General features: G+C 45.2%; 1 protein-coding gene across 4 annotated transcripts in view; it reads left to right on the top strand.

The window, feature by feature from the left end:
• The first annotated feature begins 794 nt into the window (after positions 1 to 794).
• ERGIC1 (endoplasmic reticulum-golgi intermediate compartment 1) overlaps positions 795 to 23,344 on the top strand; it is a 108,515-nt gene continuing 85,965 nt past the window's right edge. The window contains exon 1 of one of the 4 annotated variants that reach the window (XM_050962785.1): positions 795 to 887. In XM_050962785.1, the coding sequence (XP_050818742.1) occupies positions 868 to 887 (20 nt within the window). In that variant the 5' untranslated portion in view covers positions 795 to 867. The remainder of the gene's footprint in view (positions 888 to 23,344) is intronic. The other 3 variants (XM_050962787.1, XM_050962784.1, XM_050962786.1) reach the window with 3 other exon arrangements.

The raw sequence follows: 23,344 nt of genomic DNA, 5'->3' as shown, positions 1-23,344 counted from the left end.
CTGGCACTCTCAGTTGGGTCCCGCCAGAACCGCATCGTCACACTGCCATGCATCTGACGAAGTGGGTATTCCCTCATGAAAGCTTATGCTCCAATATGTCTGTTAGTCTATAAGATGCCACAGGACTCTTAGCTGTTTTTACAGATCCAGACTAATACAGCTACCCCGATACTTTTCTGTGCTGTGATCTAACTTGTGCTGTAGGTTAGACCACTTTGTCAACCCTCTTTCCAAAGTTAGCCCGTAGCCAGCAAAAGGCCTGGGATTATCCTTACACCTTCCTCTGAAGCCTCAGCTGCTTTTTCAGTTTTCACTTACTGCTGGACACAGAGCTGATCTGAAGCATCCCCATCAGAGACAGGCTGCAGGCATTACTGGGCCCATGCTCTCCCTGCAGTGCAGCCCCAACTACTCCTGGGGTTGCTCATTATGTAAAGAGAGTGATGATTATAGTATTTATAGTTTGAGCTAAAAGGCCCCTAGGGAGGTAAGGCCCCCTGTGCTAGGCGCTGTACAAACACGCAGTGCTTACCCCGAAGAGCTCATGAAGCCGGAGGGCGGGGAGAGGCCAGCAGAGGCACAGAGAGGGAAGGCCCTTGCCCAGGGTCCCCCAGCAGGGCAGTGGCACAGCTAGCTCTCCTGAGTGCCAGCCCGGGACCAGGGAGCGGCTCCTCTAGGCCGCGGACCGGCCTCTCCTGGCCCTTTAACTCGCCGGCGGAAGCGGCTGCCGTGGCCGGTGCCGGCTGCCCAATGGGGATGCGGTTCGCGGCCCATCACTTCCTGGCCCTGCAGCCGGGCCGGCACGAGCGAGGCTGAGGGAGCCGCGCCGGGGGAGGGGCCGGAGGCTGCGCCGCACCCGCCACCAACATGCCCTTTGACTTCAGGAGGTGAGTGCGAGGCGCCCCCGTCCCGCCCCCCAGCGCGCGGGGAGGAGCCCGGGGGCTCCGTGCGCGCGGATCGTACCGCGGCGCGAGCCCGGGCTCTAGGGCCCCTAGTGCACGGGGGCGGGGGACACCCGTGACGTCCCATGCTGTCCGCGGCGAGATCTGCCGGGGCGTCACGCGCTGGGGGAGGGGTCGATGTAGCCCCTTCCCTCCAGCCGTGCATGGTGTGGGGGAGGAAAAGAGCCACAGGATCCTTGCAGCCCTCGGCACCTTGGGGCTGCTGCTCCTCCTCCCCGAGCTGGTGACTTGTTCTTCAGGGACAGTCTTCCCTTGCAGGGTGCAGAGCACAGTTGTGTCCTTTCACCAGCTAAACCTGGCCTGGCTTCATCTGGGGACGCTGAACGCCCCCACCCGCTGAGCGCTTCCTCCCACGTGTACGTTAGTTCCCAGGGTGCAATCTGTGCGAGTGTCTCGTAGGCAGTGGGTAGTGCTCGCTGAAGCAGAGGTAGGGGTGTGATATTTGTGCAAGAAAACATGTTGTTATATAACACCATAAATGTGCCCCGCGCTTTGCAAAAACAAGGTGAGGTCCTGACCCAAATTGCTTATGACCTCACATGGGCTGAAATGAAACAAGCTGCAGAGCAGGTTGGGGATAGGGTGTGGAAGCCACCTTGAGGCTGGGGTGGGTAGGATGCCAGGGGAAGGGGACTAGGTTTTGAGAGGGAAGGTGCATGGGAAGTTGGAGGTTCTTCCAACAGTGCTGTTATGTAATAATGTTGTGTAAAGAGGGTGTCAAGGATCTTTGTAGAGCATTTTGAGGGCATGTGGGCATGCTGGGTTGGGAGGTAGAACCCTTTGTATGATTCCTAAGCTGGCTCAGTGGAGAGGATGCTTCATTACTTTAGACACAGACAGTAACAAAAGAGTTGAGTTGAGCACTCTGCCTTCTCTTCCTCTCCTTGCAAGGAGATCCCAGTATAATGCTCTTACCAAGCTAAAGCTTCTCTAGGGGGCTGCCTGATAAAATAAGGCTACATGTAACTAAAGTGACAGCATAGAAATTTTCATCAATCAAAACAGCATGGACATCTCAACTTGTACTCACCTGCATTCGTGTTAGATAAACTGTCTTGAGACACAGACCTATAAAAGAGATTGCCATGCATGCTTCATATAGCCTCATAGATACTTAGATTCATACTCAAAAACTTGAAAAACAACGAGGAGTCTGGTGGCACCTTAAAGATTAACCTTTAAGGTGCCACTGGACTCCGTGTTGTTTTTGTGGATACAGACATGGCTACCCCCTGATTTAAAAAGCTTGGTTAACATGGACTCGAGGTTGCATTGGCAAAATCGTTCCCTGTGGTCCTTGTGCTCTTCCTGAGCATGAGCTTTTAATTCCCCAAACTTGCAGTGGAAGAACAGAAAATGTGCAGTTAAGGTGTCCTCATGTGTCCCTTACAAGAGTGTTGGGCTTACAATTAAAAATGCAGAGTAAACATTGGAGAACTTAGAAAAGTAAAGTTAAGATGATATTTCCCACTTAAGAAGCTATAGAACCTTAGTTGAGCCCCCCTTTGGGATACCTTTGATTTCAGGAGATGAGATGCTCGGAGGAACTGGGAACATCACCCAAACAAAACTGTCATTTTCTCTGTGCCCACCATAACTTGAAATCAGGACTCTTATTTATACAGTTCAGTGGGATTCTCTTTGTGTTCTGTGAGGCACTATTGATCCAGTGGGTAATTGCTTCTGGTGGAATGAGCACAACAGATTGTTGCTTAGCTGGAAACAATGCAATTTCACTGAGTCCTACTAGATTTTGGGGGGTGTGTGACTTCAAAGCTCCCTGTCTGATTTGCATGACGCTTGGTGATAGAATTATTCCTCAGCTTTGGAGATGGGCTGCCAATTGCAAACCTCATAGGCCTCTATTTGCAGACAGTAGAAGTGTGTGGAAAAATAGGGCTTATAATGGGAGCTGGAGCAACTGCTATAATAGTATGTGAGGGAAGTGTGTTTCAGGTGGCTTGATAAATGCAATTCCTCTTGTTCCAAAGTTTCAAAACCCATGTGGAAACACAAGCTCACTAAAATAAAAGAAAGGACTGATGGTTCACAGCAGAATGAGACAGAGAAATTAAATAAATGTGGGGTTATAAGGTTTGATCCAAACTTCCCTAAAATGTGGGGGTGTTGGTTCAGAGCTATTTTTTGAGACTTCAAAGTCACAGATAAACTTTGCATTCTTTGTTTCTTGGCAACCCAGAGGGCTAAAATTAGACTTCTTTTAACGCGTCATCTTACATAATGTAAACTAAAAAAAGAAAACTGTTTAGCTTTCATCTAAGATGACAATCATAAAATTGTCAAACTGGTATATCCCAGAAGCCAGTCGTTTTATGGTACAGAAATTAATTGTCATGTCTGATAAAATAAAACTATACAGTGTTGAAGCCATGTTGGTCCCAGGATATTAGCGAGACAAGGTGTGTGAGGTAATATCTTTTATTGGACCAACTTCTGTTGGTGAGAGACAAGTTTTCAAACTACACAGAGCCCTTCTGTAAGAACTATGTTGCCCTGTAAAAAAGCTCTAGATAGAGTGGATTGCAGTAGTCTGGACTGGAGAAGATAAAGGTATGAGTGGAGTGACGTCTTCATCTGCCAGGAAAAAAACACTTTTTGGCCATCAAAACATGAAAGAATGTGTATTTGCTGCCCTGAATAGAGATGAGACCAAGACTACAAATCATCTTGAGAAGCTGTGGGTGTAGTTGGTCTTATCTCTTAGATCAGTAATGACCAAAATTGGCCCTTTCACAGCTTTTCAGCAACCAGCATATACAATGAGTTGGTGAGTCCCAATCCATCTGCTAGTGGACATGGATACGTCACAGGCCATGCCTACACTTACAGTTTTGCAGCGCTGGTAGTTACAGCTGTGTTAGTACAGCTGTATAGGGCCAGCGCTGCAGGGTGGCCACACTTACTGCCACCAGCGCTGCAGTGTGGCCACATTTACAGCACTTGCAGCGCTGTTGGGAGTGGTGCATTGTGGGCAGCTATCCCACAGAGCACCTCGTCCCATTTTGGCGCTGTGGCTTGTGGGAAGGGGAAGGAAGTGTGAGTGTCTTTCCGCTTCCTGTTCCAACGCCCCGTGGTGCTTTGCTACACATTCCGAGCAGTTTGGCGGCATTGTGATTCTACAGCGCTTTTTCTGCGATTTTTGTTATAAATGGATCCTAAGCAGCTGACGACCTTATTGATGAATGTTGCCAGCACATCGCGCATGGCAGTGGAGCTATTCCTTCAGCTGCAAAGTGAGAGTGACAGTGACAGTGAGGAGTCGGACGATAATATTGAATCGCCTCACTGTGAAGACAGTAAATTGCTTGTGGCAGTAACAGACGTGCTCAGCTCCATGGACTGGCGCGTTTGGGCTCGGGAAACCAGCACTCAGTGGTGGGAACAAATCGTCCTGCAATCCTGGGATGACTAGCAGTGGCTGCAGAACTTTCGGATGAGAAAAGCCACTTTCATGGCACTTTGTGCTGAGCTCGCCCCCACCCTGCGGCGCAGGGACACGAGATTGAGAGCTGCCCTGCCAGTGGAGAAGCGGGTGGCTATTGCAATCTGGAAGCTGGCAACTCCAGACTGCTTCAGATCGGTGGCGAACCAGTTTGGAGTAGGAAAGTCCACCGTTGGAATGGTGCTGATGCAAGTTTGCACAGCCATTAATCGCACCCTGCTAAGAAGAACTGTGACTCTGGGGAACGTGCAGGACATTGTGGATGGCTTTGCAGAAATGGGGTTCCCTAACTGTGGAGGGGCAATAGATGGGACGCATATTCCTATTCTGTCACCACCCCACCTGGCATCAGAGTACGTTAATCGCAAGGGGTATTTCTCCGTGGTTCTGCAAGTGCTTGTGGATCACCGTGGGCGTTTCACTGACATTTACTCAGGATGGCCTGGAAAGGTGCACGATGCACGCATCTTTAGGAACAGTTCCCTGTTCAGGAGGCTGAGGGCCGGGACTTTTTTCCCAGACCGCAAGATCACAGTAGGGGATGTCGAAATGCCCATTGTGATCCTTGGAGACCCCGCTTACCCCTTAATGCCCTGGCTCATGAAACCATATACAGGGAAGCTTGACAGGAGCAAGGACCGGTTCAACTACAGGCTGAGTCAGTGCAGAATGACTGTGGAGTGTGCTTTTGGCCGTTTGAAAGCACGCTGGCGCTGTCTTTATGGGAAGCTAGATTTGGTGGAAAGCAGCATCACCGCTGTTATATCCGCGTGCTGTACCCTCCATAATATTTCTGAAGGGAAGGGTGAAAGATTCAGTGAGGAATGGACCTCCGAGGTTCGACGCCTAGAGGATGAGTTTGCTCAGCCAGAGAGCAGGGCTAATAGGGAGGCCCAGGAAAGGGCTTCAAGGATTAGGGATGCTTTAAGGGAACAATTTGATGCTGAGAGCCAACAGTAATGTTTGATGCATTTGATGTGCTTTGCTTTACCTTGGTATATAATATTTACCACTTACAGCAATAATATAACGTAGTGAAAAAGAAAAAAAACCTTTATTCAACATACAGTACATAACAGGCAAGGGGGTTGGGGTGGTGGACTGTACATTCACAGGTTTGAATATGCCCTATTTTGATCACTATTCAATATCTGCTGCACTTCAGGATTACTATGCTGCAGAATAATGGGGGTGGAGTGAACAGGGTAAGAATTATAGTTATCAGGGCTGGTAGGTGATCGTACAGGTGTTGGGGGCAGCTGGGGATAATAAGGAACTGGCTGCTGGAGAAAGTTGTTTTGTGGAAATACTGGGGAACAAGGAAGAGGGCTGTGGGTTACCACGGTACATATTTGTCTGCATGGCTACAAGAGACTCGAAAGACTCAGTTTGGCGAGCCAGGAGGCTTATCATCTGCTTTGTGGTTTTTTGGCAGACAATTCCTTTCTCCTGCTTTCTGTTTGCCTCCATTCATGTACACTCTTTCTCCATTCATGTACACTCTCTCTCCATTCATACGTCTTCTCTCTCCATTCCTGTGTCTTCCTACTTTCTCTGTTGTAGTGGCTCATAACAGATTTGATCAATTCCTCTTTTGATTTTCTAGGATTCCGTCTCAAGTTCTGCAACCTACGTGAGGCCGGTAATCCGGCTGCAGTAGTCCAGGTCACTAGAAAAAAGAGAGATAGAACCATGTAATACACAGAGGCTACATTGTTTATTATCACACGTTGAAGGACTTTTTAGACTTTTGGTAGCATCCTTCTCACATACCTCACATAACACAGAGAGGGCAGGCAAGCTAAGTCATGGCGAGCAATGGGGTGAGTGGTTTTGCCCCTATTTCCCCTTGGGAGTGGGAATTGACCAATGGGTCACTAGGGTTCATCAGCAATGGGTACAGGAGGTCGCTGGTGTCCTGAAGAGGAAACAGTAGTGAACAGGAAGGTGTTGAGCTGCTTGGGGGGGGGGGGGGGGGGGGAGTGTTCTTTGGTCCGCGTTCACGCTGTCCTGCTGGTAAGGGGGGGGGGAAGCACCGCGGTGCTGGATGCCTGCTTGGAGGGGGGGTGGGGAACACCGGAGCACACCACGGAGCTGGATGCCTGCTTGGAGGGGGGGTGGGGAACACAGGAGCACACCGCGGAGCTGGATGCCTGCTTGGAGGGGTGGTGGGGAACACCGGAGCACACCGCTGAGCTGGATGCCTGCTTGGAGGGGGGTTGGGGAACACAGGAGCACACCGCGGAGCTGGAAGCCTGCTTGGAGGGGGGGTGGGGAACACCGGAGCGCACCACGTGGCTGGCTACGTGCTGGGGGGAGGGGGGTTTAACAACAGAGCGCCATGGGCTGGGGAAACGCGAACCTGGCGCCCTGCACTCAAGTATCCCTAAACTCTCAACAGGGTTTCCTACTGCCAGACATATCACTGCTGCGTGTTACCTGGGAAGAGAGGGAGGGTCTTCTACAGGAATGTGGATACCGCCCTGGCCCCTATGCAGCTTGCCTGTGTGCAGCCATGGTCCCCCCACCCCTCGCTGCACAGTGGATCGGACGAGTTAACCTGACCGGGACAGGGACCACGGTGGCTCTCCCGATCAACTTGAGAAAGCAGATTGCAAACGCTCTTGCTGAAACTTTTCAAGAGATTACCGAGGCAGATTACAGAGATGTGATAGAGCGAATCAATGGGCTATTCCACGTTTAGGCATGCATGCAGGCAGCCATAACCAAAACCCTCCTCTCCCAAAACATAAAAATCTACTTACCCTGAGCACGATCCTCAGCTTCTTCCTCACCATCAACTTCCAGCTGCTGCGACTGGCTAGCCTCCTCCTGGCTTGAGAAGAGCTCCTGGCTGCATGTGTACTGGGACTCCGGGGTGTCTCCCTCCACGCCAGTAGCCTCACTGTCGCCGTCCTCTACAACCTCCCCCACTTCTCCCTGCTCTGAACTCTCCATCATGCTCCTAGGATTGGCAGTGGGGTCACACCCAAGTATGGCATCCAGCTCCTGGTAAAAACGGCAGGTCGTGGGGGCAGCTCCTGAGCAGCGATTTCCCTCACGAGCTTTGCAGTAAGCACTCCTCAGCTCTTTAATTTTGACCCTGCACTGCAACGCGTCCCGTTCATGGCCCCTTCTCATCAAGGACTGCGATATCTGCCCATAGGTATCATAATTTCTCCTTCTGGAGCGCAGCTGTGCTTGCACAGCCTCCTCTCCCAAAACACTTATGAGGTCCTGCAGCTCTGCATTGGTCCATGCTGGGGCTCGTTTGGTGCGTGGAGGCATGGTCGCTGAGTGATTGATTGCTTAATTGCACTCCACACCTGGCTGAGCAAACAGGAAGGGGATTTTTAAAATTCCCGGGGCATTTAAAGGAGGGGTCAGGTGAGCCCAGGGCAGTGGAGTTTGCATGATTACCAGAGAGGCTTCTAAGGTATGCTGGGATACCTGCTTATGCCACGGAGGTCAATAAAAACGCTGGTGGGTGTCTACACTTGCTGACCAGCGCTGGATCACCAGCGCTGGATCCTCTACACCCGAGGCTCAACCGGGTGTACAGCCAGCGCTGCAAACAGGGAGTTGCAGCGCTGGCCGTGCTGTGCAAGTGTGTACACATCCTAAGTTGCAGCGCTGTAACCCCCTCACCAGCGCTGCAACTCTGTAGCGTAGACAAGGCCACAGATACTAGCAGGACCGGCGCTAGGGGTTTGAGCCCCTAGGCAGACAGCAATTTCGCTGCCCCGCGCGCTGGTCCCGTGGCTCCGGTGGAGCTGCCTAAGTGGTGCCTGTGGAGGGTCCAGTGCTCCGCGGCTCCGGTGGAGCTGCTGCAGTCGTGCCTGCAGGAGGTCCACTGGAGCCCCGCGAGGAGCCGACCGTCCGCAGGCACGACTGCGGCAGCTCCACCGGAGCTGTGGACCAACGGACTCTCCGCAGGCACCACTGCGGCAGCTCCACCTGAGCTGCCTGCCGCCCCCTCCAGCAAAATGCCGCCCACCAATTATTCTGGCGCCCTAGGTGATTGCCTGGGCTGCCTAAATGGTAGCGCCGGCCCTGGATACTAGTAATTGCATGAGAGGCCAAAGCCTGAAGAGCCTATGAAGATTGAACACCTCACCAGGATTCAAGTGCATTGGCAAGGGGCAGTCTGGGGAAAGCTTGTGCTGTTGCCTGTGCTCCGTGCAGTATCTGTCTGTGGATAAATAGACCTTTTATCTCCTGTGCTGTCAAGCTGTCCATTTTCAAGAACACCAAATTCATTTCAATTTAAAATATAACGAAATTAGTTTGGAATGAATGAACAAGCACTCTGGCCCAGAGAGTATTAGCGTTTTAATAATACTTGAGCACTTATCTAGTGCTTTTCATCTTCACAGCATTTTATACATAGTGACTAATCCTGCAACCTGTCTGTGAAATAGGTAAGCAATTAAGCCTTACTTTATAGGTTGAAATCTTTGGTGCATACTGCTTTGCATCTGCATTGTTAAGACTGAAGCACATGTCATTCAGGTACATACCCATCTAACAGAACATCTTATCGTAGTAATGCACACAGCCTCCCTGCCTTTTTATTTTCTCAGCCAAAATTTGGCTACAAATGGAATATAAATGTTTCCACATGTACCCCAATCTCTGTTTTTCATGTCAAAACATCTGCATCCTACACCACCCTTTCTACTACAATTGCCAAACAACTGGGGCTGCAGGTTTTATGGGGAGCTGCAGATGTTTCTAGGGACCCAGGCTGCCTCCATGTGCAACTTCTGTGAAAGTTAGAAGCAAGCCTAAGTTAAAATGTAATTTTAGCCCATCTTGAATGGGGATGGTAGGGCAAAAACTTGTTTAATGCATGATGTAACAACTTGCATTAGCTGCTTCTGCAGAGAGCAGCATCTCTGAGAGGAAAGAGATCTTGGCGTTTTAAATGTTCTTCTTAATTCTCAGGACAATGAACAAGTCAAAAATATCATCGTGTCTGTGCATTGGGAACTAGGTAACAAGGTGGAGAGAGAAACTGCCACATGTATTATTGTTGTCCTTGTGGCTGACTGCTTTTCTGGTGTCTGGCAGTTCTCATTTCAAAGCAAGTCACAGATGGCGGTGGAGTAGCTGCTGAGGCTTTTGAATTCTTTCAAGACCATTAAACTGCTATTATTCAGCCTATGAGCAAGTATAAACTAGAGGAACTGTAACTCGGATCTTGTTTTAACTGGGCAATTCCGAAGTTATGTGCAACAGATCCAAGTGCTCTGCTATTCTGGCATTGGATAGTAAATCACCATTTATAGCTAATGGAGCAATTCAGAACTTACTTCCCATCATTTAATAATTTTGCTGGTTTTTTTTATTGCTTGATGATGTGAGTGGAATAATAGAGCTCACCAGTACATTGGGCACAGGTTTCAGAGGCATGGGGAAGGAGCCAGATTTACAGCGGATTTAGATTTAAATGTTAAGGCCTAGTCTACACTAGAAAAGGTTTGCCTTTACCTGTATAGCTATATTGGCAAATCCTCTCATTTTTTGCCTGTATAGCTTAACTGAGTTCCCTGAGCAAAGTGAGCTGTACTGGCAAAAGCATTTTTGTACAAGTATGACTGTATCTATACCAGGGCTTTTGCCGGTATAAAAAAAGTCACACTCCTTAACCAAAATTACTATATATTGTACTAGCAGAAGTTTCTAGTGTAGACTTGGCTTTAGACTGGAAGTGCTCAGAGGCAGGAACTGTCTCTTATTCTGTTAGTATGGAGCCTAGCACAATGGAGCCCTATTCTCAGTTGGCCCTAAGCACAACTGTAATAAATGTGGTGTGGTTTGTTTGTTTTTTTTTAAAGGAGGCTGTCTCTGGGATGACTATTGTAATCCACACTTTAAAACATATTTTTTGTTGGAGGATGAGCAAATGTTTGCTTCAGTTTCTGTTTGTCTTTCCTAAGCCAGTAGGACCATCTCAAATTGAAGTTGACGTGTTTTCAACCTTGTTGCTTTTAGTGGAGGGTAAAGCATATATGTGTGGTGGTGTTTTTTTCTTAAAGCTTAAACCATCCATTGTGATGGCTAATGGACAAAGTGATGCTTGAATTAGCCAGCCTGGAGTATTTGAGAAACTGGTGAAGCAGACTGCAGCAGGAATTATAGGGCAGTGTTATGTTGCCCTTCTTCTCTCCCCCTGTACCCCAAATATTAAACAGTGGCTTCAAACTGACAGATTATTGACTATAAAATCTTACAAAATTTCTCTTCTGAATTCTGAGATTCCATGAAGAACTTCTGCATTCACTTGTGAGCCCCAAGGAAAGAGCTTTGTTTTCAGTCCTCAAACATCTGAAGAAGACACACACAACTTTCCTTCTGGACACTCTTTTCTTTGACAGACTCATAAGGGTTGCAGCTCAAAATCCTGATGTGACACTCAAAGTGCTGGTTAGTTGGGAGTTGGGTGAACATCTTTTCCATATCCCCTTTTCTATAAATTCACCATTGGTGTATTTTTGAATAGACTTCCTGACCAAATGACGCATCGCTATTTCCAGGTCAATATCAAATGCTTAATGGAAATGTACGTAGTTGGTCGATAGTTTTAATTTGGAGTCTCCAAGGTGCTTGGTAGGGACTCAAATGAGTCTGTATTGCTGATAGCCCAGTAGTAGTTTGCACTGCACCAATTTATCTGTTTGCTCTTGCTGTGTATTGTTTAACTAGCTGCATTAATGCACAGTGGTAGTTCATTTGGCAAAAACACACTTTTTCAAGCGAGCTCTGGGTGCCCTTTGTGTAGAATATAAAGTGCTGGTGCTAGGTAGCAGTGGGTGTGTATTTCTGTAAGGGTGGGGAATTAATGCCAGCTTTCCACTTCTATGGCTTTTTGCTGATGAGATATGTTGGGCTTATTTTTTTGCTTTAGAATCACACAGTGTGTAAACGTTGGTATGTGCCCTATAGTAAATTAACCTCAAAGTGGCAATTCTTCAACAAAAAAATTTCAAAAACAGACTCCAACGTGAAGCTGCAGAACTGGAATTAATTTGCAAACTAGATACCATGAGATTAGGCCTGAATAAAGACTGGGAGTGGCTGGGTCATTACAAAGCCTGAACTTAATTTCCCCAATACTAATTTCTCCCTATTGTTACTCTCACCTTCTTGTCAACTGTCTGTAATGAGCCACTCTCTTACCACTTCAGAAGTTATTTTACCTCGCTTGGTATCCTGCTGTTAATTGATTTATTTCATTAGACTGACCTAATACTTGGTAAAGCACCCCCATCCTTTCATGTATTTATACCTGCTCCTGTATTTTTTACTTCATACTGCTGATGAAGTGGGTTCTAGCCCACAAAAGCTTATGCCCAAATAAATTTGTTAGTCTCTAAGATGCCACAAGGCCTCTTTTTTTTTTTTTCTTTCAGTGACAATAATTCCTGATGTTCATATCATGCCTTTATTCAGCAGAATTGGTAAAGGTCCTCCATGGACTCTTGTATATGATTCAGTTGGATGCTGTACTCTTCTCTCCCTGACCTAATTCATGCATGTATAAGTAAAAACTGTATTGTTGCTCTGTGCTGTTAAGTAGCTTCTGCTTTACACTCCAGAGATAGCTGCCTTTTTATTAGCTGTTAAAGTGATAACTAAGCACTTGGTTACACAGTACTTGTCATTCCATATTTTTTATATGATAACACAGTCACCACTGGGGTGGAAAGGGGTATGTGTTCACCAGTGATACAGCACAATGTAGAGTGACACACAACCTCTCCAAATGCACCTGATGCGGGCACCCTATGTAATTGCCAGAGTTTGATATCAGTCAGGATACTGCCTTGCCCTCAACTTTGTTTAAGATAAACAAGATACCGTTGGTGGAGAATTGAGGGGAATTATTGTGGAATCTTGGGAGTTAACTAGACAAGCGAGAACCTGAGCAAGTATTGGGATGTGCAGAACCTCTAGAAGTGTCAAGAACTTTAGTGAATCTTGTGGCGTAGGTAATGTGATTACATATGTCCATGTATCCATATATAAATACTACTTTCTTTCCAGGTATTCTTAATACCTCTCTATTCCTTCTAAAATCTAATTGCTCAAGTCAAGGTTTTTACTCCAAACACAGAAGAAAAATATTACGTTTCAGTTAGCTTTGGCTTGTTTATTCGTGACTTCACTTTACCAAGGTATTTGTCTTTCTCGGTTCATTCATTGAAGCCACAATCTTCCCTTTGTGACATCACAGTTAAATGACTTGCAAAGCTTGCAATTGTTGTATGTATTTGATTCCATTTAACCAATTTTAACTCTCATCTATATCTCTTTCTTTTTATGAATAAACCTCTAGATTTTACATTAAAAAAAAAAAACAGTCGCATCAGATAGTGCACACAGGATTGTAGCAACGCTGCATGAATTAAGCAAGAGTAGTGGAAGCTGAGAGAGCTTAAGTGTAAAACATATGTACAACCTATTGAAAAGATTCATAGATTTTTATGGCCAGAAGAGACCATTAGATCGGTCTGACCTCCTGTATGGCAGAGGCCACAGCACTTCATCCAGTTACTACTGTATTGAGCACAAAAGCAGGGAAAACTTAATCTGTGAAAGGCTGGTTGAAATAATCTTTTCCCCATCCACACTGCAAAATGTCCCATGTCCTAAAGCAGTTTTCTAAACTCTTGAATGTGTGGATAGTGATCAGTGCTCTGAAATCAGAGTTAATTGGCTAATAACTCTGAGATAGTTTGCTGTTCAGTGACTGATAACACTCATTGTAAAGAGAGGCCTGGTCCACACTATGCTGGTTAAATCGATTTTAACAGCGTTAAATCGATTTAACGCTGTACCCGTCCACACTACACTGCTCTTTATATCGATTTAAAGGGCTCTTTAAATCGATTTCTGTACTCCTACAAAATGAGAGGAGTAATGCTAAAATCGATATTACTATATCGGATTAGGGTTAGGGTGGACACAAATCGAAGTTATTGGCCTCATTATTTTACAGTAGCTACCCACAGTGAACCGCTCCAGAAATCGACGCTAGCCTCGGACCATGGACGCACACCACCGAATTAATGTGCCTAGTGTGGACGCGCACAATTGACTTTATAATATCTTGTTTTATAAAATCGGTTTAAGCTAATTCGAATTTATCCTGTAGTGTAGATGTAGCCAGAGACTTCAGTTGGAGAGTGTGTGATAAAAGGCTGGCAGCTTTTGAACTGGTTTTGCAGGTTGTTGTAGCATATAAGAAAAATCTTCCTTAATGAAGCATATTTTAAATTTTTATCAGGAAAATGCACAAGGAGCCAGAAATATAGATTTGATTTTTATAACGAATGAACACTTTGCAGTGGGCACAAATCCATGTTAAAGTAACAAATCCACTTTCTCAAATCTCTCTGCAATTTTAGTTTGAAATAGTGAGACATTTGCCCCCTTTCTTCCTGCCATCTGCCTATAGGCCAATCCATGCTCCAGATAAAATACTTTTGGGGATCCTGCTAAAACATTGTTGCAACTTACAGTGTAGATCTGTTTGTAACCATGTTTCCTAACCGGGGTGAAGCCTTGGGGACTGATACCGATGTTTGGTGTAAATTGGGAGTAACTTCACAGATTATAACTGGGCCTGTGGACTGTCATAAAATTTAGCCCGGTTGGAGAGCACTGATTAAGTCCCATCCAAATTATAAGATATAACTGTCTCCTCTCCCTCGTTGGCATTTTAGAGTGTGCCTAGCACCTTCGTAAACTTTTCTTGGAAACTGGGTCAGAAACAGGAACCGCACAGAAAGCCAGATGCTGTGTCTGATCTGAGCTAATCCTGTGGTAATGCAGTCAGTTTCAAAAGGAAATCAAAGGTACTCCCACTGCCTGTGCCTCAGAAGCAGCTCACAGGGTTTGAACACAGTAAGTGGAACTCTTAGCTTTGTGTTTCACCTAAATTTTTTAGTCCTGCCTGTCTTCATTGCTGCAAAATGTTTGTGACAGCAACATTGCTGAAGTAAATGTTCCATAGCAGACAAGCAATGGCTCAGATAGGGAATGTTACTGAACCACAACTCCTAATGTTCCATTGGCTTCAATAGATGGCTGTAGCACAGCCGGTACAGGAGAATAAATTAAGAGGTGTGGATTTTGTGGGGAGGCCATAGTGAAATTGAGATCCTATATAACTATCATGTCTTTCTTTTCTGGTAGGTAAGCTGGGACCCCAATACTGGGCCCCAGCTAAGCCTTTAAAAGAAGTTTAAAAGATGGTCCAGCTGAACTTGTTCATGTTAATTTAGATGGATGGTTACCAAGTTGAATTCTCTGTAAATGGAAAAGAATACAAAGATCATAGAAGGGTGCTCAGGAATTAAATTCTAATTGGTCTGAAAGGGAAGAGGGTGGCAGGTAAGAGAACCTTATCTAGTAGCTGCACCTTTTGAACTTTGTTGCAGGATACTTAACTGAGATGCTGCTTGATATACCAGTAGCCAGAAAATATTTGGAGCCATCTTGGTGTCCCTGGGGAAAGGGGTGTGTTGTGGCCTGAAATCTTGCATATTGGGAATGGCTTTTGTCCATACAATATTATCCCATTTTACTTTAGGAACGCAGGGGCACTCTGCAGTGCTTTGGGTGTGTGGCTGGGGTCCCACAGGAGCCACACTGAGGTTTCCTGATTAGGGGAAACTGTAAAGAATGGGGCAGACAATCCCCAAAGCTGGTGGTCATTCCAGTACTTAGATACACCAAGCTAGCCTCAAAACAGCTTCTGTAATATCTTACTGGTTACCCAGAAACCATAACACAGTTCCCTTAAAGCAACCCAGCCTTACGCCTCCACACAGACACACAAGTCAAATATGATGAGAATTACTGAAAATCTTATTCATCATATAAGAAACTTCTACCAATTCCAAAGGATCAGACTCATTACCTCCCAAGTTAATGAATATTTGAGATCTTACTCAAGTACATGCTTACAGCCAATTCTTATTAACAAAACTAAAATTTATTAGAAAAGAGAGAATTGATTAAAAGATCAGTATGCATACAGACATGAGTACCATTCTGAGATCAGTTTTATAGTAGAGATGATTAGCTTTGTAGTTGCAAAGGGTTCTTTCAGATTAGTCCATAAGTTATAAATCCAATGTTAATATTCAGTGTGATCCAGATTGGACTGGAGATCTCAATCTTATGACTCAGACTTCCCCTGCATAAAGTATCAAGCAAATCTGAGATGAAAGGATCAGGACTGAAGAGTCATTTATACAGATTTCTAGCAGCTTCTTGACCATACAGTACTTAGGCGAACAATAGGCAATCATAGAGACTCTCTCTGAAGTAGACCTATTTTCCTAAGCATCACTAGTAATTAGCTACACGGATTAACATAAGGCAATTTATCCATTAAGCCATTTATCACAAACTTTATAGAGAGATATATACAGTGACATTATTTCACCCAAGATTCATCTAAATGTTAATACTCCCTTTGATCTCTGAATCAATAGCTATAGTAATTGACAGGAACTGTCTGTTTACATGGCTAACATCTAACAAGATATAAGTAAACACATACAATTAGTATGGCCTCTAATTCTCTAACAATACAGGTTTGCGTTTCAGAGTTCTAGCCTATCTAACATGGAATGGCCCTAATTACTGTTTACATACTTTTCTAACATTCCCGGAAACCCAATAGATACAGATGGTCTTCTAGATAATACATAGTCCTTCCCCAATGCTGGGGGCTGGACTAGATGACCTATTAAGATTCCAGTCCTATATTTCTCATTCTATGTAAAATAGAAATACATAAGTGAAGGGTATTGGGATATAGCTAGCCATTTGAATGGGTGCATGCTGCTTTGTCTCTTTCTTCCATCCCGAAAATATCCATGGTCCTCCAGCACAGACATGAGTGCACCAAATTCATCTCTGGTGTATCTCCACTTAAATCAATGGCCAAGATTTTTTAAGATGACGACTAGTGATTTTGGGTGTCTCCATTTTTGGGCTCCCAACTGGCAATTCTGGAAAATCAGGCTCTTTTAAGATATCTTTGGTTGGGCACCCAAAAATATATAGTCCTTCCTGAAGATCATAGCCAAAATCAAACCTGGGCATGAATTTGGCCAATAAAAATCAGACAATGGCCTAGCACACAGCTCTTGCTATAAATAAATAGCCCAATTCTGCAACCCTTACTTAAATTGAAGTCAATGGGACTAATCATGTGAGTAAACACTATGCAACTTGGGTCTGGTTCCATAATTTACTCCTGATAAATATTAATATCTATATCTAGTACTATTTCATTATAGAGGACATAATAAATAAAGTTATTGGAGAGATCCTCAGCTGGTATAAAGAGGCCTCTCTGGGTGTGTCTACACCTCAATAAAAAAAGGCTGAAGCTGGGTCAATTAGCCTGTGAACTGCTTAGCCCTTTCTAGCTATAGGTTACAGGGTGTATACGGTGAGGCAGCATTGTCTAGTAGTCCCTGGAACAAGGGACAAGGTGTCTGGACTCCTGGGACTCATTCCTGACTCACTCAGCTCTTTGTAGCCTTGAGCAACGAATTTCACCTTTGTGTGCCTCAGTTATCTGATGTCTGAAAGGGACATATTACTTGCAGAGCACCTTTCATTTGAAGTTCTCAAAGTTCTTGTCTCTCTGGGGTAAGAAATGTCGTATTTGGCATTGTACGGTAGGAGCATAATCAGTTGTAGGTCGCAGAGCTCTAGCAGTTTCCCTGTTGGTGTGGAGAAATCTTTGTCTCCTTGAGTGGAGCATGGTTTCTCTGCAAACCATGGCTGTCCAAACCACATCTACAGGTGAGTGTTCCTCTGTCTTCCTCACCTCTTAGCATCCCTCTCATGTCCCATTCCCCTGACACAATACTGTCCTTCATTGTTCAGGAAGACTATGTGAAGTTAGTACTAGCAACAGCTATGTACCACACTTAACATGTTTTCAGTTCTTGTGTGGTACTGATGCTTTCTTTATTGGATCAGATTTTGTTTCATGGCATTGTAGAGTGCAGGACAGCAGTGGAATCTAACGCTTTTTAGTCTTGGCTCCTAAAGACCAAGTGGACATCCTGCCTGTTGGTTGTGTTAATTGCTTCACTCAGAATTACGTTCTCTCTTGCTTTCAGTCCAGCAGTGGGTTTGGTTCCTTTTAAATACTGGTCCCCTTACTTGAACATTTTTTCTTCATTACATTTTTTCTCCTGTTTTGATGAAGCACAGTGTGGTTTGCTCACTTTATTTAAAAAAAAAAAAAATCTCTCCCTCACACTCTGCCATCCCTCATTTTGACATTTTAGTCTCACTGCCTAAAAGGAAAAAAAATCACTCCTTGGCATGAATCCACAGCCATGTCTTTCTCAGTCTACAAATACAGTCTCCCTCCTAATTTCCACTGAAATATAGTTGTGCTTAATATATTTTTCCTTTGAAATTATGTGTTCTTCTGCTTCCCCGTAGCCCTCTCTTTTTTCCATTCTTTCCAACCTCTGAAACAATTTGTTCTGTTGGCACAATTTCAATGACGGTGATTTATTTGATATTCCTGGAGGATGGAGAGCAACCCACACAAGCACTTGAAGACCAAGATCTCCAAACTCATAATATAGTTGGCAAATAAGGCATAATACAGAATAATCTGACTGGTGGAGGAGCAGGGGTAGGAGAACTAGGTTGTTGGCAAAGAAGTCAGTTCAATAAAGGAACAGAGAATTTGCTTAGTTTTTTGCACCCTCTTACTGAAGTGTCCAAGTGGTGGTGAATGTATCTTTGTTCTAAAAGTAACTTGTTTAGTTTTGTATATTTTTTTCTATAGGCAGATGTATCTAGGACAGTGGTCTCCAACCTTTTTACACCCAAGATCGCTTTTTGAATTTAAGGGCAACCCAGGATCTACCCAGCCCCTTCCCCAAAGCACCCCCCCTCACTGGCTCTCCCTCCCCACTCACTTTCACTGGGTTGGGGTAGGGGCTTGGAAGGGGGGTGCAGGCTCTGGGCTGGAACTGAGGGGTTCTCAGTGTGGAGCGGGCTTTGGGCTGAGCCTGGGGCAGTGGTTTGGGGGGCAGGAGGGGGCTCTGGTCTGGGGCAGAGTGTTGGGGTGCAGGAAGGGGTACATGGTGCTGGCTCTGGGAGGGGGATCAGGACTGGGCAGGGTGTTGGAGTGCAGGAGGGGGTATGGGGTGCTGGCTCTGGAAGGAGGGTTGGGGCTGGGATTGGGGGTGCTGACTCCAAGAGGTTTGGGCATTGGGGTTCAGCCTCCTGCCAGGCAGCACTAACCTCTGGCAGCTCCCAGTTGGTGGTACAGTGTGGCTGCTGCTAAGGCAGGGTCCCTGCCTACTCTGGATCCACGCCACTCACGGAAGTGGCCAACGTGCCCCTGTGCCCCCTGGGGGTGGTGACATGTGGCTCTGCACGCTGCCTGTCTCTGCAAGCACTGCCCCTGCAGCTCCCATTGGCCACAGCTCCCTGTTCCTGGCCAATGGGAGCTGTGGGGGCGGTGCTTGCAGGCAGCAGCAGTGCGTGAAGGGAGACCCCTTGTCTGCCTGCCCCCAGGGCCATGCTGGCCACTTCCAGGAGTGGCATGGGGCCAGGGCAGGCAGGGAGCCTGTCTTAGCAGCAGCCCCGCTGTGCCACCAGAGATTGTGATCGACCGGTTGGTGACCATTGTTCTAGGAGTTCTGTATGAAGATAGACAGTGGGTGCAGGTTATCTAAATAATGGCACTGCAATCTGGGTACCACTGTACTATGTAAGCACCCACACTACTGCCAAGAGTGTTTCTGATGTCCTCTCCTCCCTGTTCCCTTACAGTCCAGTTATCTACAGGCTGAACTTGTAATGAATGTACTGTCTGTATTAAAACGGAATGTGCCAGTCCTATATAGTGTTAACCTCCTTAGCTTGTTCTCAGTACTACTCCTTGTTTGAGAAACTTCCTCTGTTTTAATGTGTCTTTGGAATCAGCATTAAGAGGAAGGGACTGGCTGGCAGAGAAATTTATTCCTGTCCTTTACCCCAGACCTAAAAGGGCAAAGAGCTATCAAATCAAAGAGGAATGGCACTGTTGAGAAGTGGTGAGGTGACAGGCCTTTTGGCTAAGATCATGTGTAGGTGACTTGTCTTGTGCCAGTATCAGCCTCATCTATTTTTAAAACAAACAAGTTAATTTAAAACTACATTAAACCCTCCGCCTCCCTGAATTTTCCAGTACATATTGGAACTTGCTTCAAGCAGTTCAGAATAAACTATTTTCATTGTGTAATTCTGAAACTGGAAAAAGATCATTCTTCTAAAACTGGCCTTTTGAAGTACATATTTAATGCAGTATTGTAAATAAGGCCAGTTGGTTGCTTAAGATATTTGCATTTTATCAACTCTTATACGGGTGCTAATTTCAAAATGTGTTTTAATAACTTGCTGGTGTATTTAATAAGCAACTTATTCATTCTGCTTTGAATGGGTGTTTGTCCATCTTCACTCAAATAGTCAGGGCAAGACTCTGTCTCTGTCTAGTTTGCATGTGTAAATTTTGATTTACAGGAACATGCAGTTTAGCTTACACCCTTTTGAAAACTGGACCTCTGTTCAGGAAAGCATCCCTGTTCGTGATGACATTTATGGTTAATGCATATGTTTAAGTGCTGTCATGAATCAAGGCCACGGCTCTTAAAGTACATGTATCATGAGGTTTTCACAAACTCCTTAAGTTTCCCTAGTAAAGACCTTCCAAAGTATTTATTAAAAAAAATAGACCTTTGATCTTAGACATTTAGCACTTACGGAGCTTTTCATTTGTAGATCTCAAAGCACTTTACACCTCTACCCTGATATAACGCAACCTGATATAACACAAATTCGGATATAACGTGGTAAAGCAGTGCTCCGGCGGATCAAAGCAAGTTCGATATAACGTGGTTTCACATATAACACAGTAAGATTTTTTTGGCTCCTGAGGACAGCGTTTTATATCGGGGTAGAGGTGTGTTGTTAGCCCCACTCTACAGGTGGAAAAAGTGAAGAACAAAGGTTAAGTGACTTGACCAAAATCACACAGTGAATCAGTGCTGAGAATAGAATAGAATCAGATCTACTAACTTCCAGTCCTTCTTCATAACCACAGGACCACACTCCCTTTATATGTTCCCACCTCTCTCCTGACCACCTCTCCCTCATGTTACACTCTCCCCTCCCATTAGATGGGAAATATGGAAACTGTTGTCTAAACAAGGAGAAGTAGTAGTAAGAACAATGAACTCCTGAGTTCTTATTCTGGGTCTGCTACTGATTTCCTGTGTAATATTGGGCAAGTCCCTTAACCTCTCAGTGTCTGTTTCCTCATCTGTAAAATGGGGATGGTAACATTTGCCAACTTAATTGCAGGAAGAATAATTAGTATTTATCAAGCATTATATTAGAAGTGCAAGATGTTCTTCCCTGTGTGTCAGAGCTGATAGCTGACTTTGGATAGGAAACAAAGGAACTTCCTGGAAACAAAGGATCTCAAAATAAAATCTTAAATTACTATTTTCCTAAAGATTGGAAAAAGTGGTTTGTACAGCTATAGCTTACCTTTGGCACATAGTTTAAACTAAGGCAATAGGCTAAGGCATTTGTCTTTTTCCTCTCTGCTTTTTGTAAGAGAATTCAGTACTGTTGAAAGGTATGTTCTGGGTTTTTAACAGCTCTGGCGAGTGAAATCCTAGATCTATCCCCAGAATAGGTACAACATGGATAGCAATAGTTTGGGAAAAAAAATAGATAACTAAACCATTTTCCCCATTAACATTTTGTTTGTATTTAAAGCAGGGATAGGCAAGCTATGGCACGTGTGCCGAAGGCGGCACGCGAGCTGATTTTCAGTGGCACTCACACTGCATGGGTCCTGGTCACTGGTCTAGGGGGCTCTGCATTTTAATTGAATTTTAAATGAAGCTTCTTAAACATTTTAAAAACCTTATTTACTTTACGTACAACAATAGTTTAGTTATATATTATAGACTTATAGAAAGAGACCTTCTAAAAATGTTAAAATGTATTACCAGCACGCAAAACCTTAAATTAGAGTGAATAAATGAAGACTCGGCACACCACCTCTGAAAGGTTGACAACCCCTGATTTAAAGAGTATGGCTACACTTGCACTTCAAAGCGCTTTGAAGTTTCGAGTGTGGTCGCAGCGCCAGCTCTGGAAGAGAGCTCTCCCAGCGCTGCACGTACTCCACATCCTCTACAGGTGTAGCTTGCAGCGCTGTTTACACTGAGGCTTTACAGCGCTATATCTTGCAGCGCTCAGGGGGGTGTTTTTTTCACACCCCTGAGCGTGAAAGTTGCAGCGCTGTAAAGCGCCAGTGTAGCCATGGCCAAAGGGACACCTTCAACTTGAAATTTAACCATTAAAAATAAAAAAAGACACTACACCACTAACCCTCCCTGAGAAATGTGGGCTTTTGTTTTTTTTGTTTTTTTTTTTGAATCACACTTTTTTTTCCCCCTCTTCCGCATTTGCTATGTGAAGCACCCAAATGAGGAGGAAAAGTAACCCTAACCCTACCCAGACTGCTGTAAAATTCACGAAGTAAAGAAACTGGAAAAATAGTAACCTTTTCTCTAATCTGAGTCACTGTGACTTTAAATACAGCTTGCAGCAATCGTAGACAAACAACAACAACAAAAAAAAAATGAACACGCCCCCACCATCAAACCCTTCAGAAGTGTGTCTGTGTTTTTCTTTAAATTGATCCTGAAAGTTCGTGTTTCAGGGTGTCTGCTGGCCACCTGTATGGGTCAGGAAGGGATTTTTTTTTTTTTTAAAGTCTTTCCTCTGAAGCATCACGGATGGCCATGGCTAGATACAGGACATTGGACAGGGAGGACTCTAAGGTGGCACCAGACATACTCTTTCTCAGGTGCTTGGGTAGCTTGATCGTGCTCATATACATGGGGTTGGGAAGGAATTTCCCCCCTGGTCAGAATGGCAGTGACACTGGGGTTTTTTCACCTTCCTTTGCTGCGTGTGGGTGCAGGGCACCTGCCAGAATTATCTGGGTATAGTTCACATAACCATTTCCGTTCCATTACGGGGGCTTCAGGCATTGGTCCATCTCAGTCTCTTCTGTTCTCTGCCTGTGACACGTAATAATTTCATCTCCCGTGGGTTATAACACTTTGGTCTAATTTTGGTTGTTGGGTTTAGTGTGTGGGTGCTGGGTGGTGTTGGTGGTATGATACAGGAGGTCAGACTAGATGATCTGAGGGTCCCTTTTGACCTTAAATTCTATGATTCAGATTGCACTGTGCTTGTGCATGGTAATCTCAACGTGAATTGGACACAACTGTTCTGATTGTTTTACCTTTTCTTTTTCCCTCAGGTTGGACAGTTGTCATAAATGTTGAAAAGTAAATAAGGTTTTTTTAACATTTGTTCTTAGTAATAATAATGGTAAGAAATTTGCTTTTAAAAAATGTTTTACCTGACACTCTCCTCCTTTTTGTAAGAAGCAGCTAGGGAAGTAAAAAGGGAAGGCTGTACACCCATAGCCCTCCCCCAACCCCGCATACCCACAGTGCACCCTGGGCAGTCCCCCCCCCCAGCACTTGCAGCTCCCCCTGAACTGCCCTCCCCGCCAGGCTGCTACTCCTCCAGCACCTGTGGCGCCACCTGGGCTGCTCCCACGAGCACCCACGGCACTCCCAAGATTTAGTCAGGGGTATAATACAAATTATGGACAGGTCCCGGGCTGTGAATTTTTGTTTATATGCTGTGACCTGTCCATGACTTTCACTAAAAATGCCCATGACTAAAACGTAGTCTATGGCCATGTCTACATCTAAAATTTTGCAGCGCTGGTTGTTACAGCTGTATTAGTACAGCTGTATAGGGCCAGCGCTGC

The sequence above is a fragment of the Gopherus flavomarginatus genome, chromosome 7 (genome assembly GCF_025201925.1).
Source record: "Gopherus flavomarginatus isolate rGopFla2 chromosome 7, rGopFla2.mat.asm, whole genome shotgun sequence".
Classification (NCBI taxonomy): domain Eukaryota; kingdom Metazoa; phylum Chordata; order Testudines; family Testudinidae; genus Gopherus; species Gopherus flavomarginatus.
This window is presented reverse-complemented; position numbering and strand designations above follow the sequence as displayed.